We start from the raw sequence: 20,044 nt of genomic DNA, 5'->3' as shown, positions 1-20,044 counted from the left end.
AACTTCTTCTTTAAGAGGCTCCTCTGTCCTCCACTTGTTACCTGTATTAAGGCCACCGTTTTGATCTTGTTATCAGTATAAAAGACACCTGTCCACAACCTCAAACAGTCACACTCCAAACTCCACTATGGCCAAGACCAAAGAGCTGTCAAAGGACACCAGAAACAAAATCGTAGACCTGCACCAGGCTGGGAAGACTGAATCTGCAATAGGTACGCAGCTTGTTTGAAGAAATCAACTGTGGGAGCAATGATTAGGAAATGGAAGACATGCAAGACCACTGATAATCTCCCTCGATCTAAGGCTCCACGCAAGATCTCACCCCGTGGGGTCAAAATGATCACAAGAATGGTGAGCAAAAATCCCAGAACCACACGGGGGGACCTAGTGAATGACCTGCAGAGAGCTGGGACCAAAGTAACAAAGCCTACCATCAGTAACACACTATGCCGCCAGGGACTCAAATCCTGCAGTGCCAGACGTGTCCCCCTGCTTAAGCCAGTACATGTCCAGGCCCGTCTGAAGTTTGCTAGAGAACATTTGGATGATCCAGAAGAAGATTGGGAGAATGTCATATGGTCAGATGAAACCAAAATATAACTTTTTGGTAAAAACTCAACTCGTCTTGTTTGGAGGACAAAGAATGCTGATTTGCATCCAAAGAACACCATACCTACTGTGAAGCATGGGGGTGGAAACATCATGCTTTGGGGCTGTTTTTCTGCAAAGGGACCAGGACGACTGATCCGTGTAAAGTAAGGAATGAATGGGGCCATGTATCGTGAGATTTTGAGTGAAAACCTCCTTCCATCAGCAAGGGCATTGAAGATGAAACGTGGCTGGGTCTTTCAGCATGACAATGATCCCAAACACACCGCCCGGGCAACGAAGGAGTGGCTTCGTAAGAAGCAGCACTGCTCTAGAGGAGATCTGCATGGAGGAATGGGCCAAAATACCAGCAACAGTGTGTGAAAACCTTGTGAAGACTTTCAGAAAATGTTTGACCTCTGTCATTGCCAACAAAGGGTATATAACAAAGTATTGAGATAAACTTTTGTTATTGACCAAATACTTATTTTCCACCATAATTTGCAAATAAATTCATTAAAAATCCTACAATGTGATTTTCAGGATTTTTTTTCTCATTTTGTCTGTCATAGTTGAAGTGTACCTATGATGAAAATTACAGGCCTCTCTCGTCTTTTTAAGTGGGAGAACTTGCACAACTGGTGGCTGACTAAATACTTTTTTGCCCCACTGTAGATGCTGGATGTAAGGAGGAACTGCAGAAAAAGGTCTGTGTTCCAAATGGCCCCCTATTTCCTACACTCTTAGAAAAAAGGGTTCCAAAATAGTTTTTTGCCTGTCCCAGTAGGAGAACCTTTTTGGGTCTGTGTTCCAAATGGCATCTTATTCCCTACAAGCTTAGAAAAAAGGGTTCCAAAACGGTTCTTTGGCTGTCTCCATAGGATAACTATTTTTGGTTACATGTAGAACCTTCTGTGGAAAGGGTTCTACATTGAACCCAAAATGGTTCTACCCGGAACCAAAAAAGATCTAGCTGGAACCAAAAGGGGTTCTTCAAAGGGTTATCTTATGGGGACAGCCAATGAACCCTTTTCGTTTCTAGATAGCACCTTTTTTTCTAAGAGTGTACGTAAATGCACTTCTTCTGACCAGTACACCTATGAACCCTGTACAAATGTAATGCACTACTGTATATAAGGAGTAGGGTGCCATGTGGGAAGCGCTCAAGGACCCTGCCCTTCCAGCACTGTGAAAGTCTGGCTGAGATACTGCGGTGAAGTAGAACACTTCCTCGCTGCGGTCTCACCACACAGCAGTTTAGTGCACAGCACTGTTGATACGGCTGCTGACGCTCTCACTTTCATTCATCACTGCGCTAGCTGCTTTGTAGATGTTAGAATATGTTATAGAATGTTGATACGGCTGCTGACGCTCTCACTTTCATTCATCACTGCGCTAGCTGCTTTGTAGATGTTAGAAGATGTGTTAGAATAGTAGAGAAAATCTTCTTAAAATGACGCAAGGCACAGCAGTATAGAGAGATGTCAGTAGTCTCATGTATCTCAGTACAAGGTTGTCTGTAGAGTATGGTGTCCAACTGATGTTTTACTATCATACTAATCATCATAATATATTCTGGCAGCAGCTTGTATGTCTGTCTGTATTTTATGAGCCAAAATAAAATTTAAATAAAAAAATAAGGGTTATATTAAACTCTTCTGCATGTCATGTTGGCTTGACCTGGAAGGTTTATCGACTAGACCGTTAAGGTTTGTGAATTTTAAATTTGTTTCTGTCCACCGTGACCCCTGTTGACCCCTCTCTGGGTGTTTTCAGAGAGGAAGATTCCCGAGGAAGACCACATCATCCTGATAGACGGGCTGAACGAGGCAGAGTTCCACAAGCCAGACTACGGAGACACCATTTCCTCCTTCATCACTAAGATCATCTCTAAATTCCCCTCCTGGCTCAAACTGCTGGTCACTGTCCGAGTCAACCTACTGGTGAGGAACACTCCAACTGTGCATGATGTAATACTGTACAAGTAGGGTTGCAAAATTCCAGTGACTTTCCCCAATTTCCCAGGAACCAAGAGGTAATAAGCAGGAAATCTGGAATCCTCCAACCAGGACTCCTGGAAAATCTGGGAATTTTTGGGAACGTTGACAGTTTTTTGCAACCCTACTCCCACTGTAGATGGCGTGTAGAAGTCATGTACAAATTACTTAATGAGAGGGATATTATGTATTCTGCCTAATTGTTAGCATCTAAATATTTCCATAGAGGTGTTTGTGTTGATCTCCTATGGTATAATTCATGAATTCCTTGAATCGACAGCACTCCATTGGAGCTTCACTGAATTCAAGTGCCATCTCAGCACAGCTTACAGCTTAGACAGAACTTCCGAATTCAAGTGAATAAGATGCTTCTACAACAATATTTGATACCTCTCTCACTGAGTGACACAAACACCGGCAGATCCTGACAAGTGCTTTAGGAAGGTTTTTTTCCTTGTCATACATTGTCCTCTACAAAGTGTCATTTCTGTCGAGTACATTGACGACGGTACTGGAACGAGAGTAGGAGAAGTAGCGCTGTAACAGTGACCCGGGAAACAGCTGTATAACAAGGGAACACGTAGACGAGAGCCACAGACTGAAGTCTACCAATGGAGGAGAGGAGCTGAGCTGGGGCTACGTCTCAAATGGCGCCCTATTCCCTATATACTACCGGGGACCTACTTTTGAGATGCAGCCCTGGTGTGAACCATCAAAAGTAGTGCACTACATAGGGAATAGGGTGCCATTTGAGACGCAACCCTGGCGTTCACTTCTTTGCATTGGATGAGGCCCGGTTTTGACAGGTCTGATGGACTAAAGCTGGGCTGATTGCCTTGGCAGGCCATGTAGCCTGTAGTCTGAGCTTTGGGATAATGTGGCAGCTGACTGACAACCATATCTGTACCAACTCCAGTCATGAATGCTTTCTCAGCCACTATGGCTCTTTCTGGCCACGGGTCCCGCCACCTGTCAGTATGCATAGTTAGTTACACTGCACTGCAGCCAGAGGAGCATGGCAGGCAAAACTCATTTATCGATCTATGCTGTTCGGTTGTGTGTGTGTGCGTGTGTTTGTTTTTACTATCCTTGTTGGGACCAGAAGTCCTCAGAAGGATAGTAAAACAAGGAAAAGTGGGGACATTTTGCCGGCCCCCACAAGGAAAAAGGCAAATTTAGGCTTAGGGATTAGGTTTAAGGTTAGGGTTACAATTAGGGTTACGGTTAGAATTAGGGTTAGAGTTAGGTTTAGGGTTAGGGAACATTAGATTTTGAATGGGAATCAATTGTTTGGTCCCCACAAGGATAGTACAAAAACGTGTGTGTGCGCGTTTTTTTTTCTTCATAACTTTCATGAATTGACATTTTTTGGCAAGGTTCCATGGATGTGTGAAGTAGAGGTCGACCGATTATGATTTTTCAACACCGATACCGATTATTGGAGGACCAGAAAAGGCCGATACCGATTAATCGGACACTTTTTAAAATGTATTTGTAATAATGACAATTACAACAATACTGAATGAACACTTATTTTAACTTAATATAATACATCAATAAAATCTATTTAGCCTCAAATAAATAATGAAACATGTTCAATTTGGTTTAAATAATGCAAAAACAAAGTGTTGGAGAAGAAAGTAAAAGTGCAATATGTGCCATGTAAGAAAGCTAACGTTTAAGTTCCTTGCTCAGAACATGAGAACATATGAAAGCTGGTGGTTCCTTTTAACATGAGTCTTCAATATTCCCAGGTAAGAAGTTTTAGGTTGTAGTTATTATAGGAATTATAGGACTATTTCCCTCTATACATTTGTATTTCATTAACCTTTGACTATTGGATGTTCTTATAGGCACTTTAGTATTGCCAGTGTAACAGTATAGCTTCCGTCCCTCTCCTCGCTCCTCCCTGGGCTCGAACCAGGAACACAACGACAACAGCCACCCTCGAAGCAGCATTACCCATGCAGAGCAACAACCACTCCAAGTCTCAGAGCGAGTGACATTTGAAACGCTATTAGCGCGCGCTAACTAGCTAGCCTAGTTAAATAAAGATTAAATAAAAGTGTCCAAAAATACAGATTTCCGATTGTTATGAAAACTTGAAATCGGCCCCAATTAAATCGGCCATTCCGATTAATCGGTCGACCTCTTGTGTGAAGAGGTAGGTGGGTAGGGCGTTATCCTAATTTTGAATTGAGTACATTTTCCCCTTTGTGTTGATTCATCCTCGCATGGTGTGGGGGATTCTGTGATGTGGAAAGTTTTTGGGGATGATACCCCATCTGTAAAGCCAGAAGGAGAGAGATCCATGTCGGCTGGCTGTGATTGACATGGTGAAACAGTTTAAATTAGGTACCGTGTTAGGAACCACTAGTGTTTGAAACCACTAGACCAGAGAGAGGATTCCTCATGTTTATGTTCGTTGGGCTTTCTGGGTTGAGTTGGGATTAGGCTATATTTATTTTTTATTTATTTTATTTATTTTTACCTTTATTTAACCAGGTAGGCAAGTTGAGAACAAGTTCTCATTTACAATTGCGACCTGGCCAAGATAAAGCAAAGCAGTTTGACAGATACAACGACACAGAGTTACACACGAGTAAAACAAACATACAGTCAATAATACAGTATAAACAAGTCTATATACAATGTGAGCAAATGAGGTGAGAAGGGAGGTAAAGGCAAAAAAGGCCATGGTGGCAAGGTAAATACAATATAGCAAATAAAACACTGGAATGGTAGTTTTGCAATGGAAGAAAAAATAAATAAATAATATAATAATAATAAATAAAAATAATGGGGTGCAAAGGAGCAAAATAAATAAATAAATTAAATACAGTTGGGAAAGAGGTAGTTGTTTGGGCTAAATTATAGGTGGGCTATGTACAGGTGCAGTAATCTGTGAGCTGCTCTGACAGTTGGTGCTTAAAGCTAGTGAGGGAGATAAGTGTTTCCAGTTTCAGAGATTTTTGTAGTTCCAGTCATTGGCAGCAGAGAACTGGAAAGAGAGGCGGCCAAAGAAAGAATTGGTTTTGGGGGTGACTAGAGAGATATACCTGCTGGAGCGTGTGCTACAGGTGGGAGATGCTATGGTGACCAGCGAGCTGAGATAAGGGGGGACTTTACCTAGCAGGGTCTTGTAGATGACATGGAGCCAGTGGGTTTGGCGACGAGTATGAAGCGAGGGCCAGCCAACGAGAGCGTACAGGTCGCAATGGTGGGTAGTATATGGGGCTTTGGTGACAAAACGGATTGCACCGTGATAGACTGCATCCAATTTGTTGAGTAGGGTATTGGAGGCTATTTTGTAAATGACATCGCCAAAGTCGAGGATTGGTAGGATGGTCAGTTTTACAAGGGTATGTTTGGCAGCATGAGTGAAGGATGCTTTGTTGCGAAATAGGAAGCCAATTCTAGATTTAACTTTGGATTGGAGATGTTTGATATGGGTCTGGAAGGAGAGTTTACAGTCTAACCAGACACCTAAGTATTTGTAGTTGTCCACGTATTCTAAGTCAGAGCCGTCCAGAGTAGTGATGTTGGACAGGCGGGTAGGTGCAGGTAGCGATCGGTTGAAGAGCAGGCATTTAGTTTTACTTGTATTTAAGAGCAATTGGAGGCCACGGAAGGAGAGTTGTATGGCATTGAAGCTTGCCTGGAGGGTTGTTAACAGTGTCCAAAAAAGGGCCGGAAGTATACAGAATGGTGTCGTCTGCGTAGAGGTGGATCAGAGACTCACCAGCAGCAAGAGCGACCTCATTGATGTATACAGAGAAGAGAGTCAGTCCAAGAATTGAACCCTGTGGCACCCCCATAGAGACTGCCAGAGGTCCGGACAACAGACCCTCCGATTTGACACACTGAACTCTATCAGAGAAGTAGTTGGTGAACCAGGCGAGGCAATCATTTGAGAAACCAAGGCTGTTGAGTCTGCCGATGAGGATGTGGTGATTGACAGAGTCGAAAGCCTTGGCCAGATCAATGAATACGGCTGCACAGTAATGTTTCTTATCGATGGCGGTTAAGATATCGTTTAGGACCTTGAGTGTGGCTGAGGTGCACCCATGACCAGCTCTGAAACCAGATTGCATAGCAGAGAAGGTATGGTGAGATTCGAAATGGTCGGTAATCTGTTTGTTGACTTGGCTTTCGAAGACCTTAGAAAGGCATGGTAGGATAGATATAGGTCTGTAGCAGTTTGGGTCAAGAGTGTCCCCCCCTTTGAAGAGGGGGATGACCGCAGCTGCTTTCCAATCTTTGGGAATCTCAGACGACACGAAAGAGAGGTTGAACAGGCTAGTAATAGGGGTGGCAACAATTTCGGCAGATCATTTTAGAAAGAAAGGGTCCAGATTGTCTAGCCCGGCTGATTTGTAGGGGTCCAGATTTTGCAGCTCTTTCAGAACATCAGCTGAATGGATTTGGGAGAAGGAGAAATGGGGAAGGCTTGGGCGAGTTGCTGTTGGGGGTGCAGTGCTGTTGACAGGGGTAGGAGTATCCAGGTGGAAAGCATGACCAGCCGTAGAAAATTGCTTATTGAAATTCTCAATTATGGTGGATTTATCAGTGGTGACAGTGTTTCCTATCTTCAGTGCAGTGGGCAGTTGGGAGGAGGTGTTCTTATTCTCCATGGACTTTACAGTGCCCCAGAACTTTTTTGAGTTAGTGTTGCAGGAAGCAAATTTCTGCTTGAAAAAGCTAGCCTTGGCTTTTCTAACTGCCTGTGTATAATGGTTTCTAGCTTCCCTGAACAGCTGCATATCACGGGGGCTGTTCGATGCTAATGCAGAACGCCATAGGATGTTTTTGTGTTGGTTAAGGGCAGTCAGGTCTGGGGAGAACCAAGGGCTATATCTGTTCCTGGTTCTAAATTTCTTGAATGTCATGTCAAAATATATTGATCCATCATCCCAAAAAATGAAGTATAAAGGGTGATGGATTAGTCAACCAGAGGAAACTGTTCAAACATGCAAAATTCTGGTAACTTTCCCAGGTTTTCCAGAAATCCCGGATGGTAAGATTAAGGAAGTGGAAGGGAATGAGCAGGAAAATCCAGAATCCTTTCTGGAAAACCTGTACATTTTCTAGAAAACCTGGGTAGTTACTGTAATTTCGCAACCCCCTCTTGGATAAATCCATTCTCTCCGTATGCAGTAGGTAGGATCAGTGGAGACTAGAGCCAGGGTGAGTGTTACCTCATCCTCACACATCCAAAGTGTAAACAAGATCTCGGGGGAAGGTCGCTCACAATGGCTAACCCGACAGGCTGATAACTGAGGTGTTCTTAGGTGAGGTGTTAGCTCACAGACACCTTGTCCAGCCTGTGTATTATTCAGTGTGTTTTTGGTCTCTTTTTTTCCTCCTTTCTCTCGCTCTTCTCCCTCCGTTTCGGGTCTCACCCTCTCCCTCTCTCTCTCTCCCTCTCCCTCTCTCTCTGAGAAGGTGTTATCTCTGGGCTGCATTAACCAGAAAGGCAGGGAGATTGCAGCAGGATTAAGGTGGATTGATTTCTCTGACCCTGAGGAGTGTGATTGAAGTGTGGGCTGTGTCCACAGCGTGCCCGCTAAAAGTGTCCCCAATGGCCCCATCTCTTACTGTCTCCAGCGCTCAGTCTCCCAGTTCACAAAGCCTTTGTTAGCAAACACAGCGGCGAGTGTCTGCCGATAGCTTAGTGCTCCAGCTAGCCCTCTGTGCTTACTGACCTTGCTCTGATAAGAAAAGCTGGAGGATCCACTCATGTTACAGAAGATTGTCCGTTTAGCTCTTAATTTTGCGCTCGTCTCTGTGGTCAGGAGAGATATGATTGTGGAATATGAATTTAGAATTCTGGGTATACGCTTAGGTGTAAAATTATATAGTTGATTTAGCATTTTTCTGTAAAAATGTATTGACTATAACCTATATATATTAGCATACATTTGCATAATAGAACTCTCCAACGGTAACTATTGAACCGTTCAAGCTATATACACCAAACCATCTTTCATGTGTTCAAGCTATCCTAACTTATCTACCTACTTTTTCCAACTATAAACAGTCACCACCATTACTACTGCGGACACTACCACTACCACTACAAAGCATACATACAGTTGAAGTCGGAAGTTTACATACACTTAGGTTGGAGTCATTAAAACAAATTTTTCAACCACTCCACAAACTATAGTTTTGGCAAGTCAGTTAGGACATCTACTTTGTGCATGACACAAGTAATTATTTCAACAATTGTTTTACAGACAGATTATTTCACTTATAATTCACTGTATCACAATTCCAGTGGGTCATGGCTTTAGAAGCTTCTGATAGGCTAATTGACATCATTTGAGTCAATTGGAGGTGTGCCTGTGGATGTATTTCAAGGCCTACCTTCAAATTCAGTGCCTCTTTGCTTGACATTATAGGAAAATCAAAAGAAATCAGTCAAGGACTGAAAAATAAACCATCATACCACTCAGGAAGGAGACACGTTCTGTCTCCTAGAGATGAATGTACTTTTGTGCGAAAGTGCAAATCAATCCCAGAACAACAGCAAAGGACCTTGTGAAGATGCTGGAGGAAACAGATATAAAAAATATCTATATCCACAGTAAAACGAGTCCTTTATCAACATAACATAAAAGGCTGCTCAGCAAGAAAGAAGCCACTGCTCCAAAACCACCATAAAAAAGTCAGACTACAGTTTGCAACTGCACATGGGGACAAAGATCATACTTTTTGGAGAAATGTCCTCTGGTCTGATGAAACAAAAATATAACTGTTTGGCCATAATGACCATCATTATGTTTGGAGGAAAAAGGGGGAGGCTTGCAAGCCAAAGAACACTGTGAAGCACAGGGGTGGCAGCATCATGTTGTGGGGGTGCTTTGCTGCAGGACTGGTGTACTTCACAAAATAGATGGCATCATGAGGGTGGAAAATTATGCAGATATATTGAAGCAACATCTCAAGACATCAGTCAGGAAGTTAAAGCTTGGTTGCAAATGGGACAATGACCCCAAGCATACTTCCAAAGTTGTGGCAAAATGGCTTAAGGACAACAAAGTCAAGGTATTGGAGTGGCCATCACAAAGCCCTGACCTCAATCCAATAGAACATTTGTGGGCAGAACTGAAAAGGTGTGTGCGAGCAAGGAGGCCTACAAACCTGACTCCAGCTCTGTCAGGAGGAATGGGCCAAAATTCATGCAATTTATTGTGGGAAGCTTGTGGAAGGCTACCCAAAACGTTTGACCCAAGTTAAACAATTTAAAAGCAATGCTACCAAATACTAATTGAGTGTATGTAAACTTCCGACCCGCTGGGAATGTGATGAAAGAAATAAAAGCTGAAATAAATTATTCTCTCTACTATTATTCTGACATTTCACATTCTTAAAATAAAGTGGTGATTCTAACTGACCTAAAACAGGGAATTTTTGCTAGGATTAAATGTCAGTAATTGTGAAAAACTGAGTTTAAATGTATTTGGCAACGGTGTATGTAAACTTCTGACTTCAAATGTAATTTAAAACATGCTAGCAAACACAGCACATTTTCTTCAGGAAATGTACTTTTCAGTATTCACTGTTAGCCTAAAGAGTTAATCTATTAGAACAACAGCTAGCTATCAGTAGGCCTGCATACAAACCTATTCTGCGTAGTTCTTCAACAACCATAAAATACTTTTAAAGAGCTGTCATCACTAGATCCACCATCCCATTTCTCTTCCCAAATTGTAGCCTAAAATGTTCTAATCATTGCATCATTCAACTCAAATCAAACTTAATTTACACAGAACATTTTACAAAAGTCAATCGTGCATTTATTTATCTGAAACCCACAGCTTGAATGAGAGTTGCATTGCTTTCCGAAGTGTTGTTCACATGATCCTCCCTTTTCTTCCCATTTTATGTCAGAAGATCACTTTGTCTTTTTGTTTTCACACTCAACAACGGCAGTTTAGACATTTTTGTTAACCAACTGACTCACAATCCAAAGTAATATGGTTGATATAGTAGTCTATCACGGTAATCAGACCAATTATTTTACTACATTTAACTCTGATTTTATGTAACTGCTTTAAATAGTAAAATATTACTTTTTAAACTGCTACCACAACCACAAAAATGTTTAAAGAGTTAAAGCAAGTCCCACCAATTGTACTTCATGTACAATTACCATCTAGTTGTTTTACCCACTTTCTCATTTACATATAGACTGAATTGTCTGTATGTGTGATGGTACTGGAGAACAAATATTTATAATATAATTAACCAATAAGGTTATATGGCCAATATACCACGGCTAAGGGCTGTTCTTATGCACAACGCAACGTGGAGTGCCTGGACACAGCCCTTAGCCGTGGGATATCGGCCATGTATCACAAACCCCCGAGGTACCTTATTGCTATTATAAACTGGTTACCAACGTAATTACAGCAGTAAAAATAAATGTTTTGTCATACCCATGGTATACGGTCTGATATACCACGGCTTTCAGCCAATCAGCATTCAGGACTCGAACCACCCAGTTTATAATATAACATCATGCTATTAAAGTGCTGTATTAAATCTAATAACCATGTCATTGTGTCTTCCTAGGAAATCACCAGCCTCCTCCCCTTTTCCAAGATCTCCCTGGATGAATTCCCTGAGAACAAAGAGATCAACACGGACCTCAATGCCTACATCCAGTACCGCATCAATGGCAGCAAGGACATCATGAACAACATCTCCCTCAATGGCAAGGCTGACCCTATCATCGTGGGCAAGGTGAGCAGCCACCTGATTGCCCGCAGCCAGGGTTCCTACCTGTACCTCAAACTGACCCTGGATCTGTTCGAGAAGGGCCACCTAGTCATCAAGAGTGCCAGCTACAAGGTGGTGCCCGTGTCATTGGCCGAGCTCTACTTACTCCAATGCAATATGAAGTTCATGACCCAGTCGGCTTTCGAGCGCTCGCTGCCCATCCTAAACGTGGCGTTGGCATCATTACACCCCATGACAGACGAGCAGCTGTTCCATGCCATCAACGCGGGTGCTGTGCGCGGCGAGCTGCCCTGGGGCGACTTCCAGCAGCGCATGGAGACGCTGTCCTCTTTCCTCATCAAGCGACGGGACAAGACACGCATGTTTTGCCACCCGTCCTTCAGAGAGTGGCTGGTGTGGAGGGCGGACGGAGAGAGCACCGATTTCTTCTGTGACCCCAGGTGAGTTAAGCTAACTCAAATTTACCCTGGTTAGTTAGGCGAACTCAAGCTCAATCAGTGAGTTAGGCAAACTCAAACCTACCCGATGGAACCCACTCAAAACAATATTCTGTCAGGGGGCTAAAGTAGAGCTTTTACTCATCAATACATTCATAGTATTAGGGCTCTATGAAATGTGTTTTAACCGCTATCAGCTACACAGAGTGAAGACTAGACATACGCAACGCAACGCACCGTACACAACACACACAAATGGGCATTCCTGTGCTGTTTCAGAAAGTTGCAGGAAAATACAAATCACTGATGCATTTTGTTAATGTCTTATGATTAACTTTAGAAAATGTATGCCTTTTCTAATAAGTTCAATACATGATGTTGATTTCCTATTCAATACATTTTGTATATATTGTTGAATTCCGTTAAATGTGTCTGGATTCCGTGATTCCGTCCACTTTTTCCGCAGCGCAGATTTTATAGAGCCCTAGGAGATTTCTCTTTTCAGTAATTCAGTTATGTTAAACGGAAAATGCACCCTCTCTACCATGAGTGAAATGTGCGGTTGCCTAGGGATGGCTCACTGGCATTTCTACTAGCACTCAGAAGGACAAGACATAATTACTGTACCTTGTTTGGTTCTGAATATTCTGCTCTTCAGACGCTTTTTAAAATGTAAATAGCGAGGGAGACAACCTACCATTTTGTTCGAGGAGCAAACAAGCTCGAGCCAGTTTTGAAGGGTGGTTTGTGCACTAAAGAGGGAGAAAAGTTGTGCGTGACTCATCTCTGCCTGTGAGACGTCTGATGTCTGATGATGTCTGTTTCTTCACTTGAAGAGGAAATCGAACATTCAAGACAGCTTCAACGCTTTCCCTTTGAGTTATATCAATCCACTCCTTTTCACTCCATCAGATATGTTATCGCTCCCCAGTTTGTTTACCGCCATTGATTGAAACACAGGGGTAGGCTACTTGTGGAATCCTCAAGGGGGGGTAGAGGACGGCGTTTTGCGGCAGAACAAATTATGGAATTTACAGCTCAACTCTGAAACAGAAGCTGACAAGTCATATTTCTTCCTGTTGCTGTTAAGCTGTGCTCTGCTGGGTGAGGAAACTAGCCAGGGGAAGGTAGTGGTCTGGTCAAAAATAGAGCACTAAAGGGGAAATAGGGTTCCATTTGGGACGCGGTCGATGTGGTTTGGCTGAAACACAGGGGTTGTCACCATACATCGTAGGTCACATTATCTGTCACAGTATCTTACTGGGGATCTAAATGATGGGTTGAAAGCCAGGAAATGTAAGGCTCCTTCAGTGCTGTGCGTGCAGGGAAATTTTGCTCAAGTTCACTGGGGCTGGATGTTTACTGACAAGGATGTTTCCATAAACACCATTCAGTGGAATAGCTATCTGTGGAATTTAGACACCTCTGGCAAGTGGTGAAACTGAGTTTGTTCTGAAACATGCTTTTCTTTTTACAGAGATACTCTGAAGTTGGCAAACTGTAGGCTTAGTAACAAATGAAAACTATACAGTAGCTAGCATTACTACTATAACAATAACACCGAAAACTTGTTATGCTGTCCCTAAAGCATCAACACAGTGTTATTGTTGACTTAAAGAAAAATCTTTGCCAGCAAACACATTATTTGGTATTAAAGATTGGGGGATAACAAATTTGGTTTATGCAAGAGGGAAGAAAGTAAAAACATTGTAAGGGAAGGGAGAAGAAAGAGGTTCTGGAATTTAAATATGTATGCATCCCATCTGAAATATTAACAAGAAATCTGCTGCATGTTCCACTTGATTTCACACTGAACAAAAATAGAAATGCAACAATTTCAAAGATTTTACTGCATTACAGTTCATATAAAGAAATCAGTCAATTCAAATCAATTAATTACGCCGTAATCTATGGATTTCACATGACTGGGTGGGGTGCAGCCATGGGTGGGCCTGGGAGGGTACCCAGCCAATCAGAATGAGTCCCCCCCCCCCCCCCCCTCCAGACGATCCCACAGGTGAAATTGGTGAGGTCCTAGGCTGGTGTGGTCTGCGGTTGTAAGGCCGGTTGGATGTACTGCCAAATTCTCTAAAACAACATTGGAGGCAGCTTATGGTAGAGAAATGAACAATCACTTCTGTGGCAACAGCTCTGGTGGACATTCATGCAGTCAGCATGCCAATTGCACCTTCCCTCAAAACTTGAGACATCTGTGGCATTGTGTTGTGTGACAAAACTGCACATTTTAGAGTGACCTTTTATTGTCCCCCCCAGCACAAGGTGCACCTGTGTAATGATCATGCTTTTTTTATCAGCTTCTTGATATGCCACACCTGTCAGGTGGATGGAAAAAACAATCGTTTTTTCAGGTAGAACCCTTTTTGGTTCCAGGTAGAATCCTCTGTGTAAAAGGTTCTACTTTGAACTCAAAATGGTTCTACCTGGAACCAAAAAGGGTTATCCTATGGGGACAGCTGAAGAACCCTTTTAGTTCCTAGATACACTCTTATAAAAAAAAAGGTGCTAATGCACACTAATCAGACTGGGCTATGTGTCCCAAATGGCAACCTATTTCCTATAAAGGCCCCATGGGCCATGATCAGAAGCAGTGCACTAGATCAGTGCACTTTCTCTCTGTCCTGACTCACCTCTGCTTACCTCCTCCAAACTGCAGTTACTGACCTACCTCTTTTACACCCTTTCTCCCCTTCCAACACAATCTGTCAAAACAAAAGCAAGTGAAGACCTGGCACAAGGACAGACACAGAGAGCTAGAAGAAAGCTTTTAGCCACACTAGCTAGCTGCCAGCTTGTTATTTTCCCATTTAAAAGAGAACGCTCACATTAATGGAAAAGGATCAAAGTGAAACGGCGGTCATGCGTGGCCTTTTAATGAAGTTCTCTGGTAATTAACACTTGCAAGCAGATCTACAGTGAGGAGAGGAAGGGGAGTGGATTCAACACAAGGGCTGCATTCTGTAGTCCACATCGCTTGTCCTGCTCGTGGCCCTAGCCAGGCAGGGACTAGACAGCGTTTAACAGCGTTTAATCAGACCGACAGAGAGAACGGCGTGGAGTAATTGATAGAATAATGTACCATGATGACAACAAACTCTCCAATCTCGCAAGACAATAGATTTTAAATCGCAATGATCTATCCCCGATTGCCTGGGCGAATTAAAAAAAATAATTTTTAAACGCTTGTGTTTGAATTAGAAACGCAGCTGTCACTCCCCAATCGGCCAAGCTCGAAAGTGGATGTATCGATGTATCTCTCACATTGATACAAACTAAGAACATCCTACCATGACATAACCACATGTTGACAACTAATGTTTTTCCAAAACCTTGCAAACTTTTAGTTTATAGTAAAGCAAATAGGTGATGGGAATTATTTTTGTGTTTCCTCCTATAGGAGTGGACACGCCCTCATGGCCTTCATGCTGTCACGACAAGAAGGGAAACTGAACCGGCAGCAGACCATGGAGCTGGGCCACCATATCCTTAAAGCACACATCTTCAAGGTACAAGAGACTAGCTACTTACAGTAGTTCTGGGCCAGTATTCTCAAAGTGTCCCAGAGTCGGTGGTGATCTAGGATCAGTTTAGCCTTTTCGATCACAATAAACCAGATTACATGGACGGGGGGGACCTGATCCTAGATCGGCAATCCTATTTTGAGACTCTTGATGCATACGGACCCAGAAGCTTACAATGTATATCCCACCTTTACTCGTGTTCAATTCCTTTTGTGAATTTTAGAGTACATACAGTGCCTTGCGAAAGTATTCGGCCCCCTTGAACTTTGCGACCTTTTGCCACATTTCAGGCTTCAAACATAAAGATATAAAACTGTATTTTTTTTTGTGAAGAATCAACAACAAGTGGGACACAATGTTTTGGATCATTGTCTTGTTGGAAGACAAATCTCCGTCCCAGTCTCAGGTCTTTTGCAGACTCCATCAGGTTTTCTTCCAGAATGGTCCTGTATTTGGCTCCATCCATCTTCCCATCAATTTTAACCATCTTCCCTGTCCCTGCTGAAGAAAAGCAGGCCCAAACCATGATGCTGCCACCACCATGTTTGACAGTGGGGATGGTGTGTTCAGCTGTGTTGCTTTTCCGCCAAACATAACGTTTTGCATTGTTGCCAAAAAGTTCAATTTTGGTTTCATCTGACCAGAGCACCTTCTTCCACATGTTTGGTGTGTCTCCCAGGTGGCTTTTGGCAAACTTTAAACAACACTTTTTATTGATATCTTTAAGAAATGGCTTTTTTCTTGCCACTCTTCCATAAAGGCCAGATTTGTGCAATATACGACTGATTGTTGTCCTATGGACAGAGTCTCCCACCTCAGCTGTAGATCTCTGCAGTTCATCCAGAGTGATCATGGGCCTCTTGGCTGCATCTCTGATCCGTCATCTCTTTGTATGAGCTGAAAGTTTAGAGGGACGGCCAGGTCTTGGTAGATTTGCAGTGGTCTGATACTCCTTCCATTTCAATATTATCGCTTGCACAGTGCTCCTTGGGATGTTTAAAGCTTGGGAAATCTTTTTGTATCCAAATCCGGCTTTAAACTTCTTCACAACAGTATCTCGGACCTGCCTGGTGTGTTCCTTGTTCTTCATGATGCTCTCTGCGCTTTTAACGGACCTCTGAGACTATCACAGTGCAGGTGCATTTATACGGAGACTTGATTACACACAGGTGGATTGTATTTATCATCATTAGTCATTTAGGTCAACATTGGATCATTCAGAGATCCTCACTGAACTTCTGGAGAGAGTTTGCTGCACTGAAAGTAAAGGGGCTGAATAATTTTGCACGCCCAATTTTTCAGTTTTTGATTTGTTAAAAAAGTTTGAAATATCCAATAAATGTCATTCCACTTCATGATTGTGTCCCACTTGTTGTTGATTCTTCACAAAAAAATACAGTTTTATATCTTTATGTTTGAAGCCTGAAATGTGGCAAAAGGTCGCAAAGTTCAAGGGGGCCGAATACTTTCGCAAGGCACTGTACATGTATGTATGTATGTATGTATGTATGTATGTATGTATGTATGTTTATTTATTAATCAAGATAGATGTGGACGGTATCATCAGAGGATAAGCCCTCTGGGTGTGAGCGAAGGCTCTGAGTGCATTCATCACTGGTTTATTGACCTGGTGTGTGTGCATGGATTCTCTGTCTCTGTCCTCAGGGTCTGAGTAAGAAGACGGGCGTGTCATCCAGCGTGCTGCAGGCCCTGTGGATCAGCTGCAGCGCTGACGGCCTCTCTGCAGCCCTGGCCTCTCTGAGGAACCTCTACACCCCCAACGTCAAGGTGAGACTACCCACCCAACTCCCCCCTCCTGAACCCTAGACTCTCACGTAGAGCACTGCCTTGACATACTGACTAACATACTGCTAGTTATTTATTGTTTATTTTCACAGTATCTTGTACTTGTTATTGCTAGATACAGCGAATAAGTTATTGAGATGGAGAGATAGATGGACATAGAATGAAAAGTGGTGCAGTCAGGGTTTAAACCCATTCATGCAGTGGCAATATGTGGTCCGCGAGCAGCAGCACTACCACTAGAACAACCCCTAACCTCTTCACTCCCGTCGCCCTAAAATATGTTTACCAGCCCTTTTCTTTACCTATTTCTGAGAAACATTTCCAATCACAAAAGGCAAATCTACCAGTCGGTATGGGCTATACAATGTGTGAAAAGAAACATTTATATCCAACTTTTCCAGAGTTTACTGAATTCTCCCTGAAGGTGCACTGCCATCTGGGATCACCCGGTAATCTGGCTTGGCAACTACTACAAAGTATAGGGACTAGGGAGTGAGCTTCGGAAAATGTAGATGTAAACATTTATTCCTGATTCTAGATTTGCCTTCGGTGATGGGAAAAGTTGATCAAAAATAGGTAAAAATGTTTCCTGGGTACAGGATTTCGCCTTCGGCGATGGGAGACCGCCAGCACTGACATATTTTCTTGAGTGTGTGGTACTAGAATACATTCGAGCGGATGGTCATTGGTCTCCCTGAATTTGTTTCCTATCGCATTTTCCCACCAGTGATTTGTATTAGCACAGTGGTATTATTGTAATCTACTCCTCACCTCAAATGTCCTCCCTGAGTGCTTTTTAATTCCACTGACGGCTCCCGGCGTGTGTTATGATAAGGCATTCTGTTCCTGGAAACACTCACTTACGGTGATGAGTGTGCCCTCGCCACTAATGAACAACGGCCCATTGGAAATCTCACCAAAATTCTCACTGGGCTCAGATAGATTGATGCAGGTTGTTGCACTCTCTGCCGTTACTTTGATCCATTGCTCTCTGTGATGCTGCTCTCTGTGGGGGACAAGGAGGCTGTTCTAAGTAATTACAGGGCCCTTTTAGATTAGACTGATTTAATAAACAAAAAGGGCCACGTTAATGGAGGAGCGGGCAAAATGATTTTTGATATTAAATTATGCCTAAATGATGTGTCTGTGCCTACTTTATTATAGCGAGAGGAAGGAAATAGCTCTCTTAGGGCATATGAGGCAATTCATTATCAGTGGTGAATTATACAGTGTGTTCTAGCTTTAAGCAAAAACAATCATATATTTTTCTTTGCCATTAGCAGTACTCTTATAGTGTCGTTTTATTACACTTTGTCTTCCCCGTTTCCCCGGAGTGAAATATTCTGTTTGAGTGTAACATTGCTCATGTAAACAGCCACAGACAGAGTGAGCTTGTTCCTTTTCCTCCAAGGCCCCCTTGGAATCATTGGTGCTAATTTATTCAAGTGCGGTTCCGCCTGTAAATAAACAAATTCAATTTCCTCTGGTTTTAACACTCTCTGGGCTCCACTCACAGCTCTGTCTGATCAAACATGTATAATTCATTTCCTTATCAAGGAGAAGAAGAATACAAAGAATATTTACTCGTGTTGAATGTGTTTATAAATTAGTACATGCATGCTCCAACTTTGTTTAAAACTAATCTCAGAAATGTGACGAGGTGATATTTTAAGCAAGGAAGGAATTTTTAAATTGTATTTATTTATTGAATTGTCTTTGGCAGAATTCAGTGTTCCATTTTCTTTTACACATTTAAGAAGCCAAAAAGTTGAATTCCATGCTTACGTTTTTGTTATACGGTTAGATAAGATTCCTTTTATATTTAATGTGTGCTGCTTTTGCAGGTGAGTCGTCTACTGATGCTGGGCGGGGCCAACGTGAACTACCGGACAGAGGTGCTGAACAATAGCCCGGTGCTGTGTGTCCAGTCCCACCTAGGCCACCAGGAGATGGCTGGCCTGCTGCTGGAGTTCGGGGCCACCGTTGACGTGGTGTCCGAGAATGGCATGAGCCCTCTCTCCTTTGCCTCAGCCGCCGGACACCTGGGCCTGGTCAGTCTGCTCTGCAAGAGAGGAGCCAAGGTTGGTAGTACTACCCCTAGAGTTTAGACTCCTCAGACAACTACAGGATCAGGGCTAACCATGATTCTAGCTTTTCCTGTAATGGGGACGGGGGGGTTCTACTAAGCTATATGAAATTGCTTTAAGGTCATACCAATAATCATTTTGCTATTTGATTTTGAGAACCCTTGACGTAACAAAAATATATACGCAAAAATGTGTTTATGAAATTGTTTATTTGGCCTTAATGCTATTAGCCCATACAAACACACTGAATGGCAGGTTCACTACATGGAACAACAGATAGTCCCCAGAACAGAATCTAAACAAAAAAAGAAAATCGAAAGGAAGTTTTTTTCTGAAGTGTCTGTTCTTTATCCGAGAGATATAAGAAAGACATATATATTATTATTTTTTTGTACATGTATGTAACCCCTTATTTTTGCACTAAACAGTCTACATATTCATTTTCCATTCATTTTTTTCAACTGGTACATGGGGACCTTCAGACGAGTCTTGAGGCCTGTGGGCGACCAAGAGCAAAACATGTACGTGTTCGTTAGTCTCACCTTTCCACAGAGGGGTTATACTAGTGTGTAGGCCAAACTGTTCGGATTCTACAGACAGAAGTCATCAGATCGGCTCTACCGACTTCAGAAGAGTCCCAAGATCCTTTTGTCGGTCACAGGGCAAAACGGAGAACACCATCGTGTTCATGAGACTCATCTGTCCATAGAGGGGTCATAATAGTTTGTTTGGACGCTACAGATGATTTTGTGAGAAGAGCGATTTTCAGGACATCTCAGGACACATCACCGCTTTGATATTGGATAAGATCTCACTTTGATTGTAAAGCCACTCTGGGAGAG

The 20,044-nt window shown here is 42.7% G+C and overlaps 1 protein-coding gene across 6 annotated transcripts in view; it reads left to right on the top strand.

The window, feature by feature from the left end:
- LOC110501509 (protein TANC1) overlaps positions 1-20,044 on the top strand; it is a 183,539-nt gene that overhangs the window by 141,411 nt on the left and 22,084 nt on the right. For all 6 annotated transcript variants that reach the window (XR_016490551.1, XM_090215664.1, XM_090215663.1 and 3 more), the window contains 5 exons: positions 2,365-2,531; positions 11,166-11,773; positions 15,186-15,294; positions 16,975-17,097; positions 18,960-19,196. Coding sequence is in view for 5 of the 6 variants with exons in the window: in XM_090215664.1 (XP_090071790.1) it covers positions 2,365-2,531; positions 11,166-11,773; positions 15,186-15,294; positions 16,975-17,097; positions 18,960-19,196 (1,244 nt within the window). In the remaining variant the exon portion in view is untranslated. The remainder of the gene's footprint in view (positions 1-2,364; positions 2,532-11,165; positions 11,774-15,185; positions 15,295-16,974; positions 17,098-18,959; positions 19,197-20,044) is intronic.

This window comes from Oncorhynchus mykiss, chromosome 22 (genome assembly GCF_057628025.1).
Source record: "Oncorhynchus mykiss isolate SJ-2025 chromosome 22, ASM5762802v1, whole genome shotgun sequence".
Taxonomy (NCBI): domain Eukaryota; kingdom Metazoa; phylum Chordata; class Actinopteri; order Salmoniformes; family Salmonidae; genus Oncorhynchus; species Oncorhynchus mykiss.
This window is presented reverse-complemented; position numbering and strand designations above follow the sequence as displayed.